Raw genomic sequence first — 25,181 nt, forward strand, 5'->3', positions numbered from 1 at the left:
ATTTGTTTTTCTAAGAAGCGCAATAACCCTACACAGTAAAATTGACAGAGTTGTTTTCGACTCTAATAGAGTCGATTCTGACTCTGTCATAGAGACCCATTGGTCCCACCCCACAGAGAGTAAATTTGACTCTTCTCCTAGAGCACATTTTTCAGAGTTAAATTTACTCTATAGAGAGTTGGAAAATCACCAAGATAAACTCCACAGGGAGTAAAGAAAAATCTACTCTATAAGCCAACAACTCTTTCCAGAGTCATCTTAACTCTTAATGGGGTAATCTTAGTTTATCTCTATTCAGAGTTTATTCCCAGCTACTCTTGCTAGAGTCACCATTTTGCTTGTCTTTATTTACCCTTTATCAAGTTCTACAAAATCTGAAGGACATAGACAAATTATTGAAAAAATATTTATTACAAAATATTATGTTAATGTATCAATATACAATATATTTCCTTTTGTAAATGCATGTACAGTACAACACATTTGGCATCAAATGGAACAAAGCCACTAGAACATAATATCAAGTTGTTGTTAGTGATACATTAGCTTACATACCAATTTTACTCACTCTACAGTCTGTACTGAAACATTCTAGCATCACAGACATGTTTAAGTCCACACATTCTAACAGTGAAGCTACATCAGGCGCGTAACTGAAGCTTTACGTTCGCATAGCGTCTGCTGCAACAATTAGCTGGCACTATAATCAATGGAGGTAGCTACACCAGATGTGATAGCGGCGCGTACGTTTGAAAAAAATGAATTTTACGCGTCGCGAACAGATCGCTTCAGTTACGCGCCTGGTGTAGCTCATACCTAAGGCATGATCCAATGGATGGGGCCTAGAAGAGATTTAAGATGACTTAAAGTATGATTCATTTCCTCAACACTTTGCTTATCACTCAAAAAACTGAATAGTTTCCTCAACCTGTATCTCATGTACAGCAGAATGCATAACAGGAACCACTGTATCAAAATCTACCGCCAAATCATTACTTGTGTGTTCACTACAGTTATTTTCCAAAACATGAACATTATTAACGCTATACTCATGTAACCTTTCCAAATGTTTTCTAAAAGCCAGAAAATGTCCCTGAAACACCCAGTCTCACCATACTTTAACCTGAGTGTTCTACCGGGACACAGCCCATGTGGTGATTCTGCTACCTGGATCCTTTTTTGCAGTTCGATGCTGGAGGAAGAAAGACCTTTACTCTGTTTAATAGTCTTCTCTTTGAACATAGTTGACCACCTCTCAAAAAGCTTCGCTGAAATCTCACCAAACAGTAACAGTCTTGCTCAATCTGATCCATTACATCCACAAATCGAGAGAATGTTGCAAGCATATGAGGTGATTGAGGGTCATGGACCATTTTTTCTGACGATAATCAAACGTTCACCTTCAGCCGCACAACTTCTTCATCAGAAGAATGCTTCATTAGAGATACCGCCTCTCTCAGCTGTTCTTCATTCAGGACTGGCTCGGGCACATCTTCAGAAGCTGGTCCTCCATTATGTTCATTGTGTGCTGGACTTTGTGGTTCCTGAGGCTTTCCTCTGAATTGTTTTAATGCGTCAGGCCAGGTACCCTGATCCGCTGGCTGGATCATAGAAATGTTCCTATAAAACAGTATAAAGTAGGGTGAGTTACAGCATTAAGGGGAAATCCAGCGATTTTCCAAATAGATCTCCATTTCTTGGATCACCGAGTATGTAAAACGAAAACAATCGGTTTTACATAGCTCGAGTTGCTACAGCCAGCAGCTAAAGCGACTGTGCAGCTACAGCGCTACACTCTGGGGTCATGAACATTGGGGCTCAGGAACATGCCCCTAGAGTGTAGCGCAGTAGCTTCCTGGCTGCAGCATCTCGAGCTAAGTGAATCCGATTGTTTTTTTGTTTTTTGTTTTTTCCCTGTACCGACAGTTCTCGGTGACCTTGAGAAATGGAGATCAATGTGAAATTCAGTGCACTGTAAACAATGTATTTGATCTTAAACAGATTCATTACAATTTGTATGCAGAAATACTTATGAAATGGTTTCATTTCAAGTTCAATCATTTAAAAGAAACAAAAAATACTGTTCATCTGGTGGTTGAGATACTGGGATTTAAAGTCAAAAGTCAAGCACAGCATGACAAATCCACACACTCGCATCTGTGCAAAATTATCTTTTTATATAGCTTTTGGTCATAGGCCTTTTTCAGGATTCCTGAAGAGGGTCTATGACCGAAATCTAGAATAAAAAGATCATTTTGCACAGATCTGATGTGTGGAATTTTTTTGAAGAAAAAAAAAATACCTCAGTGTGGGTTTCAGTTTAGGTTACCTTTGTGTTAATGGGCAACATAAAGATTTTACCAATATTTAACTAGGGAAAAAATGCCACTTACTTGCTCTACCCCATCATCTCCCTTGGGCTTATTTGGAGACAAGGCAGTGGTGTCATCTGAATCACATAATGCATCTACTACAAAGCAGAGGACAGAATAAATCAGTAATATAGTCATGTCCAGTACCTGTGACGGCTGTATGTCATGTAGTCTTTGATGACTGAGATTTTTAAACACTAAATAGGCTCAAAGACGGACATAATCAACATCCACAAACCCCACAGAGTGGCATTCCATCAAAACAATGTGTTGCAACCGCTGTTGATATATTCACAAAACTTGTACCAAGTTTTAACTACATTCCATAATACAACTCACCATCATCTTCTGCAGGCTTCAGCTTTAATACACCACAATTTGGATCCTTCACCACATCTTCAGACACATAGTTGTCAATCTTCTGTACCAAACTCATCATACATTTTAGCCCAGCTTGGTGTTTGGCTTCAATATCAAATTTCATGAACACTAAAATAAAAATTAACAGAACATTACAAAAAAAACCTGACAATAGACTTAAACAATGCAACAATTGAATAAATCAGTACCTTGGTTAAAGAAATCCTCTAGAGTGGCATCAGTTTCCACCATTTTAATGTATCTGGTCTGCCTGGTATTTAACTTTCACCAACATCCTGAAAAAACATAAAATCAAACATTCAGACAAAATCAACACTACTTTTAAAACACTTTCTTAAAACAAACCAGGTAACAACTCTCAGTGACACTGACTAAACTAGTAAATGTGGCACGTGCACCTGTTGGCACTTTGCACTGAACACGTGTCTTCTATGCTATCAATGATGCACATTCAGCAATCAACACATGTCCTTGATAGTAAATTAATGCAGCTAGTTTTGAAATAACCAACTTGTGAAGGCCAAATTCATGCTTATGGATGCCTGCTTTACGTGAAACAAGCTTTTTAGTAGAGCATGACCTTTAAGCTAATTTGCCCTATTAATGACTGTTAATGTTAAGTAGCTAACAACAGTAACTGTTACCTCATTAAGCTAACCATAGCCTTTATTTGATATCTGATTTGCATTATGCTAAGCTGCCAATGAGAGCTACGTTGGCTGATAGGCTAACCAAGTCAATGTTAACCATTAAAGACGATTATACTGGTATCATATTTGGTTGAGTAAATATTAACATGATAAAAAAACGTATAGCATTGTACAATACAGGAGCACGAATTGACATGTACCTCATGTTACACAGAGGTAACGTTAACGTTCATGTTAACTTTCAACCTTCGTTAGCAGTTAACTTAACGTTAACGTTAGCCCCTGAAGGTCAACACATTTCAGAACGATATCTTGACCATACATTTACGTTCAGTTTACACTCCTCTTTCGCGTCACCACTTATCATTTATCATTTTCGCGGCATACTACGGAACATGTGAAATAAATCTCTAGTAAGTGTATTTTAGATGAACATCTACTCACCTTCAACTGCAACAGAGAGATTCTTCTAATCAGGCTCCGTCGCGTCGCTGCAGTCTCAAATGGAAGGAAGTGGGTGATAAGCTACTAACGTTCGTCTCTGACGTGAGATACCAGAGGGCACGTTTCGCCAGTTAGTAATTTGTCTGAGCCCTTACACAATTGCATGTAACAAACATACAATAATAATAATTATTATTATTATAATGTTTGTTCGCTTTGACTATTCTTTGTGAACAGCTATAGGCTTGATAACAGAGACTCCGTTTATAGCCTGGTTTATGGGTGATAGCTTAGCAGTATTTGCCTATTTTACTGTAGCACATGCTAGCCTACAAACTTGCAAGTAATTTTTTAGTAGCCTAGTCCAGAAAAAAATCTTAAAGCTACCGAATGACTTTGGAATTAACCAGAAGAAAAACACTATTTTTTATGAATAATATCCAAACAATAATTAGGCAGACATCTCCCAAGAAATTTCTAAAATGGCATCCAAATGAGAAAATGGGGTGGATGATTAACTCTTGTGATTTTAACTCTGTTTTTTAACTAATATGCTAGAGTACATTTTACTCCAACTGTAGTAAATGTAACTCTATTAGAGTCAATAACAGTCTACTCTGTCATTTTAACTCTTGGAATTTTACTGTGTACAATACAAGTCACTCTTTATGGGCAATTAGTTAAGCAGGTTCAAAATATAAGGTTTTTAGGTGTGTGGATGGACCATAAACTAACATTTAGAGACCATATTCAGAAAACTGTCACCAAGTGCAAGAAGGCAGTCAATGTTATAAAATGCTTGGTAGGAAGTGGTTGGGGTGCTAGCATGAACTCTCTTAAACATATTTATACTGCCATAGTCAGATCTACATTGGATTATGCATGTATTGTATTTAGTTCAGCTGCAAAATCCCACTTGCAAAAGCTTGACTTGGTTCAGGCACAAGCCCTTCGTCTGTGTTGTGGTGCAGTCAAGACTTCTTCAATCCCAGCTCTCCAGGTGGAGGGTGGGGAGATGCCTTTATCTATGAGACGTCTACAGCTTGCCATGGTGTATTGGGTGAATCTGCAGGGGCATAAGCAGGATCATCCAACCAAACCTGTGTTGAACTCTAGCTGGGAACATGGAAGGAAACAATTTAGCAGTTTTGGATGGGTGGGAAACAGTCAAGCTGAGAAACTGGGTCTTTTAAAATGAAGTCACAGCTGTACAGTGGCATTACCCGTCATTCCCCCTTGGATGTCTCCCTTGCCAGCAGTAGAGTTTGAAATAGCAAAGATGTCAAAACACTGCAGGGAATATGGTGGGATGAACGATCTGGTGCAACAATACTTAGGTCTCAAGTATAATAGCAGTATTCAAATATTTACAGATGGTTCAAAAGATCCAGATACAGGAAAGACGGGAGCAGCAGTGTATATACCACATTTTCAGAAATCAATATTTAAAAAAACATCAGACCATTTAGCAGTTTACACTGTGGAACTTTTAGCTATTTTACTAGCTCTTACGTGGATAGAGGAGGTTGGGTCTAATCAATATATTATCTGCTCAGACTCAATGGTATCTTTAACAAGTATTATAAATTGCAAATCTGTTTGTAGGCCAGACTTGGTTTTTGAGATCTTTCATAGTCTGTATAGACTCCAAAGTCGTAATATAACAGTGTGTTTTTTGTGGGTCCCATCTCATGTTGACATAGAAGGCAATGAAGTAGTTGACCGCTTGGCTAAAAGGGCTCTTAAGTCAGAGTTGCAATGGACAGTCCCATTGAGTAAAACTGAAATTAAAAGTGTCATTAAAACAGAGGTCAACAAACTATGGCAAGCACAGTGGGAAAAGGAGACCAAAGGTCGTTTTTTATATAAAGTACAGAAACAAGTAATTACAAGGAGGCAGGGTGGTTGGAAGCGAAGGGGAGAAGCGGTGGTCACAAGACTAAGAATTGGGCATAGGCTACATATCTCAACCACAATACATATCTCAATACATATATACATATCTCAATCACAATCTCAGCCGTTTAGGGAAACACACAACAGGACTGCACTCACTGTGACAAGAACGAGACTGTAGAACATGTATTGCTAGAGTGTGAAGCATACCACACAGAGAGAACCACACTACTAGAAGACATCAAAGGATTAGGGTCACACATTTAACAGTAGAGGGTTTACTTTCTTTTTCTTCAGTTAAACCATCAGCATGGCCAGCTCTCATGCGGTATTTAAAGGAAATGCGGTATTTTTTTTTTTTTTACACGAATAAATACAGGCGTCTAACTCCGCATTGAAGCTCCACACCCCAAAGTTGCACCAAGTTGGTATGCCAACCGCCATTAAATTTAAAGAAGAAGAAGAAGAAGGAGCAGCCGGTCATGATGAAGAGAAAGTCCGCGTGAAAATAGGACAAGGTTGACAGGGGGTTAGGAACTAAAGGAGGCGACGCTTGTATTCACTACGGTATGTTTATAACTAGGCACGGGTTTCCGCTGAATTTGTAAATTTAAAAACACGTCTTGCGGGACATTTTGTAAGTGTTGCATCCTTTTAACGAAACTAACAACGTATTGCAAGTAATTTTACTGTCTGCCTTAGAACAAGTTAAGTGTCGATCTGTTCTGTAATCTTAAGATTATTTATGTGCCAAAATACCAGTACCAAAAAAATCTGTGAACCACAGCCAAGTTAGGCTAACGTTAGTCAACGTTACTGAAGTGTGCAGCAGTTAACAGTAAAGTTGTCTGCTTGGTTATGGGCGTTGGCATAGCCTATAAGGGTTCAGGAATTTGCTACTGTACTGCAACCGAACGTAATGTCAACGTTTACCTTGTTGTCTTGAAGTGTTAACGTTGCCAGCCTACGGTTCCAGTGCAAGTAGCCTACGTTGGTGACTAAATGGATGCTCGCCACGTTAGGTTTGCGTTCTTGCCTACTGTTGTAAGATAAGTGAGTTAGGTAGGGTATGTATCTCTGTGAGTGCGTGTTTGACTAGCTGAAATGTAGCGATTGACTGTAACGCGGTGTGCACTGTGATCACTTGTAGTTCCGCCGAAGATGTCCACTCTCTTCCCCTCACTCTTCCCGCGGATGACGGAGTCGCTGTGGTTCAACCTGGACCGGCCCTGCGTGGACGAGACGGAGCTACAGCAGCAGGAGCAGCAGCACCAGACATGGGTATGTCGAGTCCACACACACACACACACACACACACACACACACACACACACACACCCACACACCAGGAGCAGCAGCACCAGACATGGGTATCTCGAGTCCACACACACACACACACACCAGGAGCAGCAGCACCAGACATGGGTATCTCGAGTCCACACACACACACACACACACACACACACACACACCAGACACAGGCATGGGTATCCCGATTCCACACACACACACACACTAGAATGGAAAGGGTAGCTCAATGCAGAATCAGTAGCCAAGGCCTTCTCGTTCTGATGGAGACAGCGCTGAAGAATCAGATGCGGAGACGGTATGTGAACTTTGTGAAGGGATCAGAGGTTAGATGTCTGAGGCTAAAAGGGCGAGAAGTCTCTGCCGAACGTACTTTACATTTATTAATTTAGCAGACACTTTTTTCCAAAGCGACTTACATATACAAGGGACTTTGTCCCTGGAGCAACTCGGGGTAAAGTGCCTTGCTCACGGGCACAACGGTGGAAGCCGGGAATTGAACTGACAACTTTTCTGGCTGTTTCATGCTAGCCGAGCTCCTTAACCACTAGGGGTGTGCATTGGCACTGCCCTCACAATTCGATTCGATTACGATTCACCAGGTAACGATTCGATTCGATTCTACGATTCATTGCGATGCATTGCAATGCATCAAAATTCTACTGCACACAACAAGGCAAATTTTGAGGTCATGAGGCAATACAAGCAGTCAGATATTGAACAGATTTTATTGGCTGATTTTAAACCTGAAAAAGAAAACATAAATCACTGGTTTCAGTGCTTTTAATGAGAAATGTTTCTCTTCTCTCTGCTTTAGATTAAATAGAGCAGTAACAGACAACTTTTTCCAGCAGTGACCATAAGTGTTATTGTGCACACAGTAAAATAGCAGCTCTGAGACAGGGCACTTCCTGAACTCCTGTGCAATCATTAATCAGTAAATACAGTCACACTATTGAACAACCACCCAGGCACCCAGCAATAAAAACATTTAGTGCACACCAGGCTTGGAATTTAACCATTTTAGGGGCAAGGCCACTTGGCCTTCAGTTGGGCATATTTGGTAGGGGGCAAAGGCCAAAGTTAACTATACAGCAGTAGGCTCTAAAAATGATCAGTTGTATTTAGCCTATTCACAGCAGTAGACCTGCATCACTGTATGAAACTAGGGGTGGGCGATATGGACAAAAAATAATATCTCTATTTTTTGTGATTTTCACGATAATGATAATTAGTCGATATCCTTTAAAACAAATTGTAAAAGTCTGAGTTACTTTACAGATCATTATTTATGAATAGCATCAATACAATAATAACCAATAACCTGTTACTTTTTAACCAAATCAACAATGTATGCACTCTATGACACATTTCCAATTTTGCACCCACTTGTGTGTGTGGCAATGACATGGTTTAGCCAGCTACATTAGAGAAGATGACTAGGCCTAACAGTTTCCCAAGAGAAAGTCTGAAGCTCCTTTTAAAAAACCTTTACTTAGGATTCACTGTAAAACTAAGCACACCAACAGAGTACATCTCAGTTATTTCCTTCGATGTTTTGTTTAAGAGAAATCATGTAGGCTAGCATTCCAAGTTACAGAATAGAAACTAATGCGTTAGCTTATGGCTAATGTATATGAGAAATCCCATAGAGATGCTAACGGTTAGCATAATCGATACACGTAGATATTTAGAGCGAACTTCAGTCCATTTACAAAAGGGTTACATGAGAAGAGTTATTTGTTTATAACTCACTATTAAAATACTCAAAGGCAAATGGTTTCTCTTCATATAATACCATGTAGGAAAAAATGTGACCGTCCCATCACGCTACGTGCTACGTGAACAGAAGTAGCTGCCCAAAATCCCAAGTAGGCTCGTCTTGATCTCGCTACACAAAATAAACATTAGGCCTGTTTGTGACAATGTGGACCCACTAGCGATCACGTGACACATGCTCTGCCGCAACGGGGCTACTCTTGCATACACCTCCTGGATTTAGTTAATGTAGGCTATGGGGTTTCAATGCGTGATTTCGAGTGTTTTTCCCCATAAGTTATTTAAATACTCGATAATGTAAATTTGCACATTGTTAAAACAACAATAACGATATTATCGCAGGCGATATATATCGCCCACCCCTATATGAAACATTATAAAAAAATGAAACATGGCATATTACATAGAACTGTAAATCATCTGATCATCTAATATTTAGATATCTAGGCTATATTTAACATTTATTTTATATTTGGCCTGTTATGAAATCATGTATTGAATAATTTAAGCACAGCTCAGTTTTATGAAACTCAAATAGCATAGATGCATGCTTAGCGCCATTTTGTGATCATTAAGGCCACTTTCACAAACTCTTAGTCAGCTGTCCTCTGATTTATCGATATCTAGGCGATATTTGTAACATTTATTTTGTATTTGGCCCATTATGAAATGTAGAATAATTTAAACACATTGTAAAACTTAAAGCCCAAATTTAGAGACATCCATGCATGTCGAAATTTGCTGCAAATTCAAAACTGGATTACTCTGGAACGGCTAACTCTACAGGGGCCTGCTTTACACCTTTCTGTTCGGTAAGGTCAGCTGTTTATTCTGATATATGGTTTGTTATGTGTTGAACGAAGGGTTCATTAGGTATTCCACTGAGATGAATGGGTAGGGAGATGGGCGCAAAACCTTCAGTAGAATTTATGATTAAATTGAATTATATTATTTACTTTTCTCGCAAACCGTTCACCACAGCAATTAACGGCTAACATCGAAAAAGCTCTTTCATGTGATGTGATAGGCTACTTGTGATGTCTGTGTGATGAGTAGGCTCGTTCGCGAGTAGTTCAACTGAGAAGAATGGGTGAATTTGGATGCACTTTCTTTCTTGCCATGCGCTGTCACTTTCTCCACTGTGAATGCTTAGATTATTTTGACAGGCCATAGGCTAAATACAAATCGTTATTAGTCGGACGCAAAACAGAAAATTGAAAGAAGGGGGCACCAAGGCCACCGTGGCCTGTAAACCTCTGATTTTCAAAGGGGCTTCACGGCATCAAGGGGCAACGATGGCCATGGCCGTCGTGAAATTCCTACCCTGCACATACTGCACACACAGTAACAAAGCCAACTAAGGATGCCAACGATCGACATGGTTCGTGAAGTTAGTTGTATTGCCAACGTGCTTGATTTTAGTGTGTCAGGTTTTACACACCGCGTACGTCTTGTCTAGTTTCCCATTAACTTCGTAGAATCTGAAATGTGCCCAGATGTCCGCTTTCCAAGCTTTGGGTGCGTTTTTAATTACCCGTCTATCGCGGTCATCTTGACTCTTTAGTGTTGTTGTTATGCTAGCTAGTGCTGCCGCTTAGCATCTAGCTACAGGCTGCGCATGTCATTACAACGTTGCTCCGGAAATGCCCCCAGAAGTAATTGAAACTTCAGAACTTTATTATCCACTCAAGGCCAGAAAATAAACAGTGACATAATCGATTATGGCACGTTGCCGCATCGATGCTGAATCGTGCATGCCCCATTGCAATGCATCGCCGAATCGATTATTGTTGACACCACTATTAACCACTACACTACCACAACCCCGGTGTAATGTAATGTCTGTGTCGGTTGTCTTGCTTTTTTGGAATGAACACATTAAAGAACACATAACTGCTCCAGCCCTGCAGCAGGCCCAGAACGTAAGAGAGCGACTTCCTGAATAGTTTGGACTATATCCCCAGAACGTAACAGAGCGACTTCCTGAATAGTTTGGACTATATCCCCAGAACGTAACAGAGCGACTTCCTGAATAGTTTGGACTATATCCCCAGGGGGTCCGCGCCGCCACGTCTCACCTGTGTGGCCGGCGTTACACACAGCGCGATCACTACTGTGATTGGCTACATCACGTTACGCTTCAGGACTCCTAGTGTGATTGGCTATGTTACGCTACAGAACTCCTAGTGTGATTGGCTACATTATGTTACGCTTCAGGACTCCTACTGTGATTGGCTACATTGTTACGCTTCAGGACTCCTACTGTGATTGGCTACATTGTTACGCTTCAGGACTCCTACTGTGATTGGCTACATTGTTACGCTTCTGGACTCCTACTGTGATTGGCTACATTACGTTGCGCTACAGAACTCCTAGTGTGATTGGCTACATTACATTACGCTTCAGGACTCCTGGGTGAACGGCACTTCTGCCACACTCTGAGCAGGTCTTAGCGCTTGTGAAACAGCCCTAGGAAGTTGCTGTTCGGGTAGGAACACTTTTGACAAAATATATGCAAAAAGATAATGCATACGACAACTCCAGACAAAAAGAGAGCATTGTTATGAAAACTGAATGTAGCGAAATAATCATTATATTTCAATGATGTTGTTTTCATAATCATTGGAAGTCATAATCACGGTTAATTCGATTAATTGCACAGCCCTACACCACGCCTCCTTCATCATGTCAGACTGCCCTTTTTATATAGCGCAATAATGGCGTCATTGGGAATTAGGCAGGCATCCCCCATAACATGATGGCAGACCTGTGTTCAGTTCATCAAAACAAAAAGCAAAACACCAGAGGGATATTTCACAAAGGCAGAATTAAGACATCCAAGATAAGTGATAAAGCGAGGTTTGACATAGCGTTGTCTGGTCATCCTAGCTCAACTCGTTTCACTAATGCCAATCCAGGATGAGTAGGAGCGACTATGTCAAGCCAGGTGTAAGTAATTCAGGATGTGTGCGCATTCTCGTTTCTGCTCCAAAGTGCCCACGGTTGGAATAAAAAAAGACGGGGAAAATAGCGTCATTCCCACAAAGTGAACAACCGCTTTTGATATAGACTAACAATGAAGTAAAGTTGTCCTTTTTGGAATGGGGAATCATGGCTATTTCTGTAAAACAGCAGGAGTAGGCGTGGTAGACCAACTGAATGCAAATGTACGTATGAACCCACTTGCTTCCTTGTCTCAGCACGCAACGTCATTAAGAGCGCTTGCCACTGCAAAGATGCAAATAGTATGATATACCTTAATATTATAGTTGAAAATACCTTCCAAAACTTGCCCTCCACTTCCAATCAACTACAGTAGGCTATTCATCAAACGTCTATCAACAAAAGAAGCAAACAACGAGTACCTAGGCCTATGGTAGTAGGCAGACAATCTGTTTTGTTTTGCGAGGAATTGCATTTAGCGAATAGTATATAAATGGAATAAAGCTCCTTAAAAATTAGCACGGAGGTCTGATTTGAATGACAGCTAGCTGAGCCAATAAGACAACATAATTACCATTAGAATGAACTTAGCTTGGCTGTTAGCCTGGTCGGGACCAGGCTAGGTGCAGAGAATAAATCCCCATGGTAACTTATGTGCCATCTCTTTTGTGAAACCAAGTCAAGGATAAATTCATCCAGTATAACCTAAACATCCCAGTACAGCTTAATCGCTTATCTAGGTTTTGTGAAATAGCTCTCAGGTCCCCCTACAGTCATACGCAGAGCACAGTCATACACAGAGCACAGTCCTACACAGAGCACAGTCATTATGTCAACAATCAGTAAACAACACGGTATGAAATCAGTAAACAACATTCACTCCATATTTGTCCACAGACACACGACACACGCAGACACACACACATATATCCCAGACATGGGTAGCCCAACTCCACACACACACACACACACACACACACATACACATCTACCCTAGGCATGGGTAGCCCAACACACAAACACGTCTTCTCTCCCTGCTGTCTGGTCTGTGATCTGACTCCAATCTCCACTGCTTTGCCACTCAGCTCCAGAGCATTGCTGAGAAAGACAATAACCTGATGCCCATCGGAAAGCCCATCTTTGAGGCAAGTGTGTATGAGTGTTGTGCTTCCTGTCGTGTCTATCTGCCTGTGTGTTGTGTTGTGTTGTGTTGTGTCCTGCAGTTTGTTTGTTGTGTTGTGCTGTGTTGTGTTGTGTTGTGTTGTGTTGTGTTGTGTTGTGTTGTGTTGTGTCCTGTCCTGCAGTTTGTTTGTTGTGTTGTGTTGTGTTGTGTTGTGTTGTGTTGTGTTGTGTCCTGCAGTTTGTTTGTTGTGTTGTGTGGTGTGGTGTGGTGTGTTGTGTTGTGTTGTGTTGTGTTGTGTTGTGTCCTGCAGTTAGTTTGTTGTGTTGTGTTGTGTTGTGTTGTGTCCTGCAGTTTGTTTGTTGTGTTGTGTTGTGTTGTGTTGTGTTGTGTTGTGTTGTGTCCTGCAGTTTGTTTGTTGTGTTGTGTTGTGTGGTGTGGTGTGGTGTGGTGTGGTGTGGTGTGGTGTGGTGTGGTGTGTTGTGTTGTGTCCTGCAGTTTGTTTGTTGTGTTGTGTTGTGTTGTGTTGTGTTGTGTTGTGTTGTGTTGTGTTGTGGTGTGGTGTCCTGCAGTTTGATTGTTGTGTTGACTGGGGTGTTCTGTTGACGCTTGTATATGGCCTGTTGTTTTTAAAGTGACTGTGCTGTCATTATTGATTATTTATGCTGTGGTGTTGTGTAAATGCTTGTGTTGTTGTGCCAACTCATTTCTCTTTTTTTATTTTGTTTCTGTTTCTATGTTCTGCTGACTGTTGTCCTGAGTTGTTGTGTGTGTGTGTGTGTGTGTGTTGTGCAGTAATATGTAGAATTTTTAATGTTGAGGTGTCTTGTGTTAGCTTGGTTGTGTTAGCTCTTATCATGTCTTGTCTTGTGTTGTTGTGTTAGCTCTTATCATGCCTTGTCTTGTTGTGGTCAGACATTTGATGAGGAGGAAGAGGATGATGATGAGGATGAGGAAGACAGTGAGGAGGACTCGGAGGATGAAGAGGACATGCAGGACATGGACGAGATGAACGACTACAACGAGTCCCCCGATGATGGAGAGATCCATGAGGTGAGAGCAGCACTGCAAGGCATGCTGGGGGATGTAGTTCCTTCACCACTCTCATTGTGAAGGAAGTACTCGCTGTTTGAGAGGCGAAATAAAAACACAGTTTCCCTCTTCTGGTATTCTCGCTCCCTATAAGTGTGTTTCTGCATGATTTGGCCTCTTTGGTATAACTACCGTGTGTGTGTGTGCGCGTGTGCGTGTGTGTGTGTGTGTGTGTGTGTGTGTGTGTGTGTGTGTGTGTGTGCTCATACAGGTGGACATGGAGGCAGCGGAGCAGGACCAGGACCAGTGGATGATCTAGACCAGAGTGATCTACCTGCTGATCTAGACCAGAGTAATCAGAGAGTGATCACAGTAGTCTCTCTCTCTCTCTCTCTCTCTCTCTCTGTCTCTGTCTCTGTCTCTGTCTCTCTGTCTGTCTGTCTGTCTGTCTGTCTGTCTGTCTGTCTGTCTGTCTGTCTGTCTGTCTGTCTGTGTGTGTGTGTGTGTATACAGACTCTGTGAGTGAAATGCTATTTTGTTGTCTTACCAGAGAAATGTGCCTCTGGACAATGCATTATTTATATTTGTAAATAAAACTTTTTGTTTAAAAGTTTTGTGTGTGTGGCAAAGCCAGCAGCTTTTATGTTATGTTATGTTACATTTAATGAGGCAGCATATTTCTGTGGAGGTCAAAACCACATGTCACTGGCTGTAATACAGCTAATTCAGTGCATCATACTACCATCTAGTGGTCATGATAAGCCGTGACTACAATCCAAGGTAAAGACTTCCGTTGGCTCATTAGTCAGGTAGAACTTTGTGGAATTTAGGCTTAAGTGTGACATAAGGTACTAATGCAATTTTTTCGCATAAATCGATAGGTAAGGGGGTGTCCTTTCAGAATCTGACAGGTGCCGCTCCGGCACCCTTGAGCATATTCTTCAAAATGGCATCAGCTGCCACACCCCTTTTTACGAACATTTTAGATATCCGCAATTGAATTCTTCCTATCCATAATTGTGATTTTAGATATCCACAAAGACATTCTTCCTAGGACAAATGACGCCACATTTGCCATTCATTTCTATGGGGTTTATCATTACGGATATCTACAATTCAGTTGCAGATATCCACTATGTGAATTACGGATATCTGCAATTGAATTGTAGATATCTGTAATTCCAGTTAGAGATATCTACAATTTGATTCTGACTAGTCATAACTCCAGTTGAAGATATCTTTAATTCACTTCAATTCAAGATATCTACATGTTCCTTTTCAGATATCTTGAATTAAGTTTTGACTAGGCGAAATGACTGACATTGTAGATATCTGTAAATGGAATTTTGACTAGTCAAAATGACGTAGATATCTCAAACTGGAGTTAGGGATAGTCATAATTTGATTGTAGATATCTATTATCAAGTTATAGATATCTTGAATGAGTTTTGATTAGAGATATCTGAAATTGGAGATATCTATAACTTTCATTCTGCCTAGTCAAAATGTAATTATAGATATCTTGAATTAGAGTTTTGACTAGGCGAAATGACGTTAGAGATATCTGTATTGCTATGCAAATTAGGCCCGCATCCCACTTTAGGCGGGAAAAGAGCGTGTTGTTCAAATCATCAAATCACATAGCACCTGTTAACTGTTAACTTTGTAATTAGCACCATGTCAGAGCAGCCTGAGGGCGAAGGAGTTTTTAATCGTCTTGTTAATGACCTACATGACTTTTAGCACTTTTACATCCCTCTCCCTATGCTGCAGACCATTTATTTATTTTCTTATTCATCACACGTCAAAACACACACACACACACACACACATATCTGACTTTCTCCAACTTTTGCACATCTCTATAGAACTTTTTATTTATTATTTTTGATTTCTCCTCCATCTATCTACCCATGTCCTTGATTGCCTAGCCTTTCTGTCCCCCCCACCCCCCACCCCCATCCCCAACACACACACAAAAAAAAAACACACACTCTTACATCATCACTGTCATCACCTCACATACATACAGCACACTGCTTGCTACAGTAAGCCTCCTCTACATACTTGCTGCACACTGCCCCCCCCCCCCTACATACACAGCACATTGTCTTCAGGATCTTCTCCAACACACATCCTCTACTTACTTACAGCATACTGCCCCCACCTACCCACACACACACTATACACACACACACACACAGTCACTGCTCCACTCCCCTCCCGCCCACACACACATCTTCACTGTCATCACTCACATACATCATACTTGCAGTACACTGCCCCCCCCCCCCCCCCCCCCTCTCCCCTACATACACAGCACATTATTTCATCAGGAAGCTTCTCCAACACACATCCCCAACATACTTACAGCACACTGCCCCGCCCCCCAATACACAGCACATTGTCTCATGAGGAAGCTTCTCCAACACACATATTGCACACTGCCCTCTCCCCACATACACAGCACACTATCCCATCTCCCTTGTCATCCCCCCAACACACACACCAAGACCCTTGGCAGTTGGGTTAGCCCCTTGAGCCATGGATCTGCCCAAGGTTTCCCCCCCCCCCCCCCCCCCAATCGCAATCCTCCCCCACCTTTCTTATGCAGCCCTTGCCACTTAATCTACTAAACCCCTCTTCTACTGCACTTTTTACCCCCCCCCCCCCATAAATGCACAAATAGGCTGACACCATACTTAATTTCACTGCATTTCTTACTTCCAGTAACTATATGCATGTGACAATAAACTTCCTTGTATCCAAGAATTGATGATTCAATGTTGCTTTGATTTTTTCGATTACAGCCAACACCATTATGAATGGAATTTCCTGTAGATGGTGCTGATGCATTTAGTAGCCTAGGCCTACTAATTTATGTAGGCTACGAAACAGAGATCAAGCCAGTTGATAACATGAGAGTCTAATAAACCTGCACGGTGTCCCTGAGTTTTAGTTTTTTTAGATGTCAACAAGACATTACAGCCTGCTTATTCTTCTTCCATTCATAGAAATAAGGAAATAAGCCCACTTTTTCTTCGATTATGTTGGGGAGGGGAAATTAGCTGACAGAGAATGTCTAATAAGTAGCTATATGGGCTCTGCTACGGAACTAGAGCACGTCTTGCACAATAATTTGCACTAGTCATAATGACGTTTGAGATATCTTCACCTTTCATTCTGCCTAGTCAAAACTGAATTAAAGATATCTGCAATTGCCATTTAAGATGTGTGACGAGTTGAATGTTGTTTTCAATGACGTGATGACATATATCTGTAATTCAGTTTTGCCTAGTCAAAACTAAATTACAGATATCTCTATCTGACGTTTCGACTAGTCACAATTATGTTACAGATATCTTGAATGACAATTCCAACTATCCAAAATGTAATTGCGACTAGTCCGAAAGACGTTGTTTATATCTACAATGTTAATTCCAGATAGTCAAACTTAGTGGTTAAATGATAAAATCGCTTGCCATACTAGTGTTCACTTGCTACAGTGGCGCTCGGGGAGCAGTGAGGGGCAAAGATCTAGAATCTTTGGTGAGTGGTCAGCAAAGATTCTAGAGCGCTAGAATCTTTGGTGGTCAGGTGCCTTGCTCAAGGGCACTACGTTGCTAGGTTACGGGGACGCTGGCGAGACACGCCGCTCCGTCTGGCATCATGTTTTTGTTTGTTTTTATGTAATGTTCGTAATTTTATGTAATGTTCTGTTAATTTTTTTTATTTTTTTTTCTAGTTAAATGTAATCACTCTTTATTTATGTTATTTTCGATCGTTTTTGTGTTATTCTTAGTCCTTTTTTCTGATTAACAAACTCGGCTGACACCATCAACGTCAAGTTAACGTTAACTAGCTTCCATTGGGCTGATGAGCGCCTTGGCTAGCCTGCCTCTCTGAAGTCCCTCATCCATCCGTGACGCTGCACATCCAATGTCTGGACGGAGGGATTGCTCAGCAAGGGTGCCTAACGTTAATCTGCAAGAGATCTGCAGCTGCCACGACCACCGAGCTGCGACTGACATGCGAGCTGCCATGCTAGCATCTACCGGTGCCTGGAGTCTGGATTGAGTGCTAAGAAACTCTGATGACCGCGTCAACCATGAAACAACAAACAACAAACGGTCACTGTCTAGGACCACCGAGCTGATAATCAGCAGGGTCGCCCATCACAAATTCGGACTGTCTTGTCCTTCCAGTGCTCTCCAGACTGCCAGTGAATTCTCCGGGTTGGTCAGTTATAAAGAACTTTGTTGGTGTTGCATCGTGAAGACACAGCTGTGCGCAGTTTTCATGCGGGTCATCTTTGCCCTTGGACATTTTCAGCCGGTTGGAAATTGGACTAATTTTATTTTTAATTTGTATTTATTTTATTTATTAATTTGTTTGTTGTATGTCTTGGTGTCACGGGTACGCTGGCGACTACGCCGCTCCGTCCGGCATCTATTGTCTTTGTTACTGTATGTGTCAATGACAATGTCTTATATGTGGAGCGCTTTGGGTTGCACTCTGTGCATGTTAAATGCGCTATACAAATAAATCTGACTTGACTTGAAAGTTTTGGAAAAGTCGTGACATTTCATGCTGTCATACTAGACACATGGTAGGAGGTAGGAGGTAGCATAGGCTGCATGTGACAGACTGGGATTGTCTCCTTCCTAATAGAATGGTGGGGATGGGTATCGCCAGGCCATTTTGTCAGAGCTTCAGTCCCAAATGTTTTAAGTGTATTACTGTAAGTGTTTAAATCAGACTATTGAACAATAAGCAGCCCCCACTGAGGGGACTACCTCATCTAGGCTCAGAGGTTTTTGAAGGAGCACGCTTCATCTAGCTAGCAAATCGAGCTCAGTGATTCTGCTTTTGTGAGAAGGCACTTTAAAGCAAGAATTCCCATAGGCACACCTTTAACAAATATGGCAGCTATGTAAATTATCCTAAATAATACCAACCCTAATGCACACCTTTAAAAAATATGCCAGTTATTAGTCCAGTCATTTTATGAAAAAAGGTTGAACAGATTGCAACAGAAGAAAACTTAACTGGTTTTGTATCCTCAACATGTCCTGAGTAATAAGGGGAAAAAATAGGGGGAAATTTAGAAAAAGACCCAATTATACCCTATTCTTGTGCCTATTCAGTATTTTTCTCACGCAAATAGGGGAAAAAAATTACCTTCACACACTCTAAAAATTGCTGGGTTATTTTTTCAACCCAAACGCTGGGTCGAGGCTGTTGGGTCATTTTGTTTGGTTGTTTTTACTCATATTGGGTCATTTCTGTAACCCAGCTTGCTGGGTTGATAGTTTATCACTGCTGGGTTGATAGTTTAGGGCTGTGCTCCCTCCTGTCCCCCACCTGAGGTGGAGTACACTACCCAGCACCAGGGTGACTTCAACACAGCTGCATAGTTATTTGAAGGTTGAGAGAAAAAAAATCGGCAGGCAGGCAGGCATATTCTCTCAACCGTCCAGTCCAGCAGCTGTGAACATGCAATGGAAATCAGGTGATTTCGGAAGGTATGTATCTGCTTTTATTTATTTATTTTTATCCAGACGGATTTTAAAAGTCCACCCAGAGACATACCCTTCCTGGTATCAAGGAATATTCTGCCTGCCATTTCGTTCAGCTTCAAGCAGGTTAGCAGGTGTCATTCATTCCAGCTAATATTAGCTACTGTTAATGTTAAATCTACACAAAGACAGACTCATAAAAACATAGTTCTGTATTCACTGGGTAAGAACTGCTGAACAGAAACAAAACAAACTTTTACAACGAACTACAATTAGCATACCAACAGCTGGTAGGTAACGTTAGCAGACTTGGAAACGTTATGCTAATTAAATATGCTTCGTGGCTAACGTTTGTCAACTAGCTAACACAGTCGAAGTAGTCTCTTCACAACACACGTAACTTACGATAATAATCATGCCAAACAACATCTTATTAAATCATTCAAGGTAGCCTCATAGCCATGTAACTTACTGGGTGGTTCTTGGTGGTAACATTAACTTGGATTCACTAACTGAATGTGTTAACATAGCTGGCTAACGTTAGCACTGCTGACTGTCAGCCTAATGTTAGGCTAATGGTAATGTTAGCTCATCTGACATAAACGCACGTTTTATATTACAGGTATTATGTTTAAAACAACTCCAAATTAGGTGGTCATAGTTTCCGAGTGTGTTGCACTAATAATTTGTCTCCTGGTGGATTTTTATGTCTGTCAACATCATTCACTGGTAATGGTTCATGCACGTCTTGATATAAAGTTTTGTAGGCTAACAGTGATTAAAATGCACTCTTTTTTTCTTTGATTGACAGGACTTGACCCCCAAAACGGACTTTGGAATCTGCCTGCCTTCATGGAAGTATCACATGCATTTTATACTAGGCAAACTATTCAAAAATAAAGAAAACTATCAAATAAATAATTATGTCTGTTTTATTTCATTGCATGGCTTTTGATGGCCATTTAATATCTAGACTGTCTATATCAGGCCCAAAGCTGTTAACAGAAGGTGTGACTTTCAAGTAAGTAAATACAAACTTTGAGTTATTAAAAGTTTGTACAAGCAGAGTATTTTAAAAATCAACCAGTAGTTTTTGGGGGATTTGGTTACATAACCCAAACATTACGTAACTTTAACTAAACAGTTGTGTCAACATAACCCAACATATTGGTTAAATTTCAACCCAGTTGTTGGGTTAAATTTAGTAACCCAATTTGCTTGGTTAAGATAACCCAATGCTGTGTTGGACCACATTTTACTCAGCGGCTGGGTTGAAAACAACCCAGTTTGGGTTGTTTTCAACCCAGCATTTTTTAGAGTGCATATCACCATGAAAATTACTGAGTTGATTACTTACATCAAGACAAATAAAAAATGTATTACAAGTTTTGTGAAAGTGTTTGTTAACATGGGCAAACAGGGCAATGTAATTACGCATAGCTAATTTGCATAAACATAAAGTGTTTGTTAACATGGGCAAACAGGGCAATGTAATTACGCATAGCTAATTTGCATAAACATAAAGTGTTTGTTAACATGGGCAAACAGGGCAATGTAATTACGCATAGCTAATTTGCATAAACATAAAGTGTTTGTTAACATGGGCAAACAGGGCAATGTAATTACGCATAGCTAATTTGCATAAACATAAAGTGTTTGTTAACATGGGCAAACAGGGCAATGTAATTACGCTAATTTGCATAAACATAAAGTGTTTGTTAACATGGGCAAACAGGGCAATGTAATTACGCTAATTTGCATAAACACCTCAACGGAGCTAAAAGTCCAGGGAAAATAAGGTCTGACCCAAAACTATAATATAATCTATTTTCACATTTTTATATTTATTTTATAATTGGTGATCTAAACACCATAGTATAAGTAAATGAAAATCCAGTTGGTGGAAATATGTTAAAATGAGGGTTGTTTTATGCATTATCCTTCAGCAAATACTGACAAAACTGTAATTAGAATGTTGTAGAATAAACTTTCTAAAGAATATCTGACCCCATCTAACTTAACATGGAATTTTAGAATCTTGCATTGTTGAGGAACATTCTTTTATTTTCACATTTTTACTTTCTATTTTTACATTTTGGCCCTTTGAATCAATGGAAATGGTTGTTGACTCTTTAAATAGAGCCAGTGTGTTTTTGCATGTAAGTATCCCACAATGTTAAAGTTGTACAAACACATAGTTAAGCATTATTCAGCCTAGGAAAGTGTTTTTGGTGTTTAATCTGATTTAGAGGTCACTGAATCATATACAGTATATCACACTAAAGTATCAGTCCATCATTTTCCAAGACTTATAGTAATTGACCTCTTGCCCAGGGGTTGACTGATAGACTGTCTGTCCAATCAGAGGGGCCTGTATGATGCCCCTTTACTTTGCACAATTTTATCTAAAACAGTAATTAGACGGCACAGTATGTTTATTAGGGGTGTAAAGATTAACCGATACGTATCGGTATCCGTTTTTAACCTGTAAGATACGGCTACATCGATACGTGAAGCCCCATATCGGAATAAAACTGAAATGAACCGGTCGTTTTACTTATGAAATGAAATGAACCGGTCGATTTACTTATTACGAATCGGTTTACAACCTTTTCTGCTCGCTCAGACTCTCATTTACGTTCCAAGCAGCGCGTTCATCCCACTTCCGGTTTTGTGGGTAATGCAGTTCGTTTTTGGCTACATTCATTGCCCAAAGTTGTCAAAGGACCTCATTACTCATACATCTACTGCAACTTAAGCACGTGACAACTCGCACTCGGTCGTTGTTTCAAAATCCAGCACGAAATTAAGCACTTATAGCATTCCTAAACAGCAACGATAGTCTGTAGAGTAGCCTTACGTTTGATGAAGGGATTTCCTTAATGTTAAATAATAATTTGGCCCTTGCTGCTAAAACGATGCGCAAATAATTAGCCAATTATTTTGTTCATATTCACCAAGACTTGTGGCATTATAGGTTTCTGCATATTAGGTCTACCGTTGGAACAAAATAAGCCCAGAGTTTATTGATATGTAGGCCTATTTTATGTGTGCGTGTGTGTTGTGTTTGTGAATGTGTGTGTGTGTGTGTGTGTGTGTGTGAAGGTTACATTTTTTCCCCTATTTGCGTGAGAAAAATACTGTATAGGCGCATGAATAGGGTATAATTGGGTATTTTTCTAAACTTTCCCCTATTGGGATTCTTCGGGGCTTTTTTTCCCTTTACTACTCAGGACATGTTGAGGATACAATCAGTTAAGTTTTCTTCTGTTGCAATCTGTTCAACGTTGACCCCTATTTTGGCTTAAAATGACTGGACTATATGTAAATAATCCTAAATAATACTAACCCTAATGCACACCTTTAACCAATATGGTTAACACACCTGGATCTTACCCCAGCACACCAGTGTGTGCAGTGCCACAGTATGAAAAGTGAACCCGTTTTTAGGAATTTTAGCATTATTAGAGCATCAAGTTGTTTAGGGAAAGTAGGATATGGAGCCCACGCAGGGTCATGTTGGGGATGACCCTGCGTGGCACCCTATACCACCCATAGTGTTCGGCCGGCCGATATATCTGGCCGATATTTACGTTTTTTACGTGTATAGGCATCGGCCGATAAGCGGCTGCGTTCGCCGATAGTTTTTCCCCGCATTATTTACATACAGGCGTCCACAGGCAGCTCTGTGTTGCTGGAGAAGCTGCAATTCACGTGCAGACTGCCCCTCCCCCACAAGTGCTGAAAGCCTGCTCTTCAAGACAACAGTAAAATTTAAACTTTCAAAGCATCTTTTAACAAACTTGCTTCCACCTTCAAAGTGTATGGCAATATTTAGCTAAGCATCTTTTAACTGTTTGACTTAGCTAAATATTGCCATACACTTTGAAGGTGGAAGCAAGTTTGTGGGTCCAAATGGAAAACACGAATGATAGATAGATAGGTACTTTATTTAATGCTTAATGCCTCGTTTATAGAACTGCTTGCCATTGTATTTAGGGAGCTGCAAATAGCTAAGTTGTAGGCTAGGCTAGCGGTAGCTGTTACAAACACTGGTCATTAAGTAATGCCAACGTTGTTCCGTGGTATTTGTGGGAGTTTTATTCAGCGACCACCTGGCTGAGTTTTGGACGCGTGTGTGGTGTGTGTGTGTGTGTGTGTGTGTCTCCCTCCCTGAATGCCTCTTCTATAAAACTGCTTGCCATTGTATTTAGGGAGCTGTAAATAGCTAAGTTGTAGGCTATCCGTATGGTAGCGGTAGCTGTTACGAACACTGGTCAATCATATGATTAAGTAATGCCGACGTTGTTCCGTGATATTTGTGGTAGTTTTATTCAGCGACCACCTGGCTGAGTTTTGGACGCGTGTGGTGTGTGCGTCTCCCTCCCCCTCTCCCTTCGAGCGGGCGGAGTTGCCATCGCAGTGATATATAAGAGCTTTAATAATGAGAGACGTGTTATATGTAGTTAACTATTAATTCGTGTTAACGTTTACCATGTACCAGACATACCGTGTATGCCTTACTTGTTTAGAGCCGTTTGCTAACGTTATCATTATCAATCCAGTTCAATAGTTGTTCGTCAGCTAAAACAGACGTTTGTGTGTGCATCTGTGAGACACACGCATCACAGCGATATGAGAGTGCTGCGCTACCGGAAGAAGAGATTTTAAAACTTTGAGAGATATGTTTTATACCTTTTGACGTTGATGCCGTTTAGAACAGAAACATCTGACACCACATTATTTTCTTCGGCTGATTTATGTTCTGTGATTGACAAATCTTGCACCTTTTTTAGAAAAATATAGACATAGAAAAAATGAAACCATGCAGTCTTAAATTACAAATCAAGCACTTTATTTCAATAGCTTTTCAGGCTTATTGTTTTCTTAAAGTATTTAAATGTGTTGACAAAGGACATTTTGTGATGACCTGAATTATGTCTTATAGTCAGCAAGCAATGCATCATCAAGGCTGTAAGATGTTGATGAAAGCATTTTGCACAGTTAACCATATCCAGTGCACCCATCCATAAGTTCAATAAATGTTCCTTTTTTAAATTGAGACTTATAACATTTGTTATCATAATTTGTGTAATTATGTGTCATTTTTATGATGTAAATTGAGGGAGCAAAATAAAAGCAGTATCGGCTCCAAATATCGGCTCAAGAAAATCGGCAGCCTGTATCGGTTATCGGCTAAGGCTGAGGGAAAAAAATCGGTATCGGTATCGGCACTAAAAAATCCATATCGGTCGAACCCTATAGTGTTCTATTGCACCCTATCCCACCCATAGTGTTCTACTGCACTACCCTATCCCATCCATAGTGTTCTACTGCACTACCCTATCCCATCCACAGTGTTCTATTGCACCCTATCCCACCCATAGTGTTCTATTGCACCCTATCCCACCCATAGTGTTCTACTGCACTACCCTATCCCATCCATAGTGTTCTACTGCACTACCCTATCCCATCCACAGTGTTCTATTGCACCCTATCCCACCCATAGTGTTCTATTGCACCCTATCCCACCCATAGTGTTCTACTGCACTACCCTATCCCATCCATAGTGTTCTACTGCACTACCCTATCCCACCCATAGTGTTCTACTGCACTACCCTAACCCATCCATAGTGTTCTATTGCACCCTATCCCATCCATAGTGTTCTATTGCACTACCCTATCCCATCCATAGTGTTCTATTGCACTACCCTATCCCACCCATAGTGTTCTATTG

General features: G+C 40.6%; 1 protein-coding gene across 3 annotated transcripts; it reads left to right on the forward strand.

Moving 5' to 3' along the window:
- The first annotated feature begins 6,169 nt into the window (after window positions 1–6,169).
- anapc15 (anaphase promoting complex subunit 15) lies at window positions 6,170–14,535 on the forward strand. Of its 3 annotated transcripts, none has more exons than XM_076281660.1 (5): window positions 6,170–6,310; window positions 6,894–7,024; window positions 12,859–12,918; window positions 13,809–13,946; window positions 14,197–14,535. In XM_076281660.1, exons 2-5 carry the CDS (start codon window positions 6,905–6,907, stop codon window positions 14,242–14,244), a joined length of 366 nt encoding a protein of 121 aa, XP_076137775.1. In that variant the 5' UTR covers window positions 6,170–6,310; window positions 6,894–6,904; the 3' UTR covers window positions 14,245–14,535. The 3 variants fall into 3 exon arrangements, with proteins under 3 accessions (XP_076137775.1, XP_076137773.1, XP_076137776.1); XM_076281658.1 differs by lacking the exon at window positions 6,170–6,310 and adding an exon at window positions 6,315–6,380; XM_076281661.1 differs by lacking the exon at window positions 6,170–6,310 and adding an exon at window positions 6,433–6,450.
- Window positions 14,536–25,181: the final 10,646 nt, after the last annotated feature.

The sequence above is a fragment of the Alosa pseudoharengus genome, unplaced genomic scaffold (assembly GCF_046254945.1).
Source record: "Alosa pseudoharengus isolate Yale_2024_CS ecotype anadromous, Long Island Sound unplaced genomic scaffold, YU_APseudo_1.1 YU_APseudo_1.1_scf_13, whole genome shotgun sequence".
In the NCBI taxonomy this organism is placed as follows: domain Eukaryota; kingdom Metazoa; phylum Chordata; class Actinopteri; order Clupeiformes; family Clupeidae; genus Alosa; species Alosa pseudoharengus.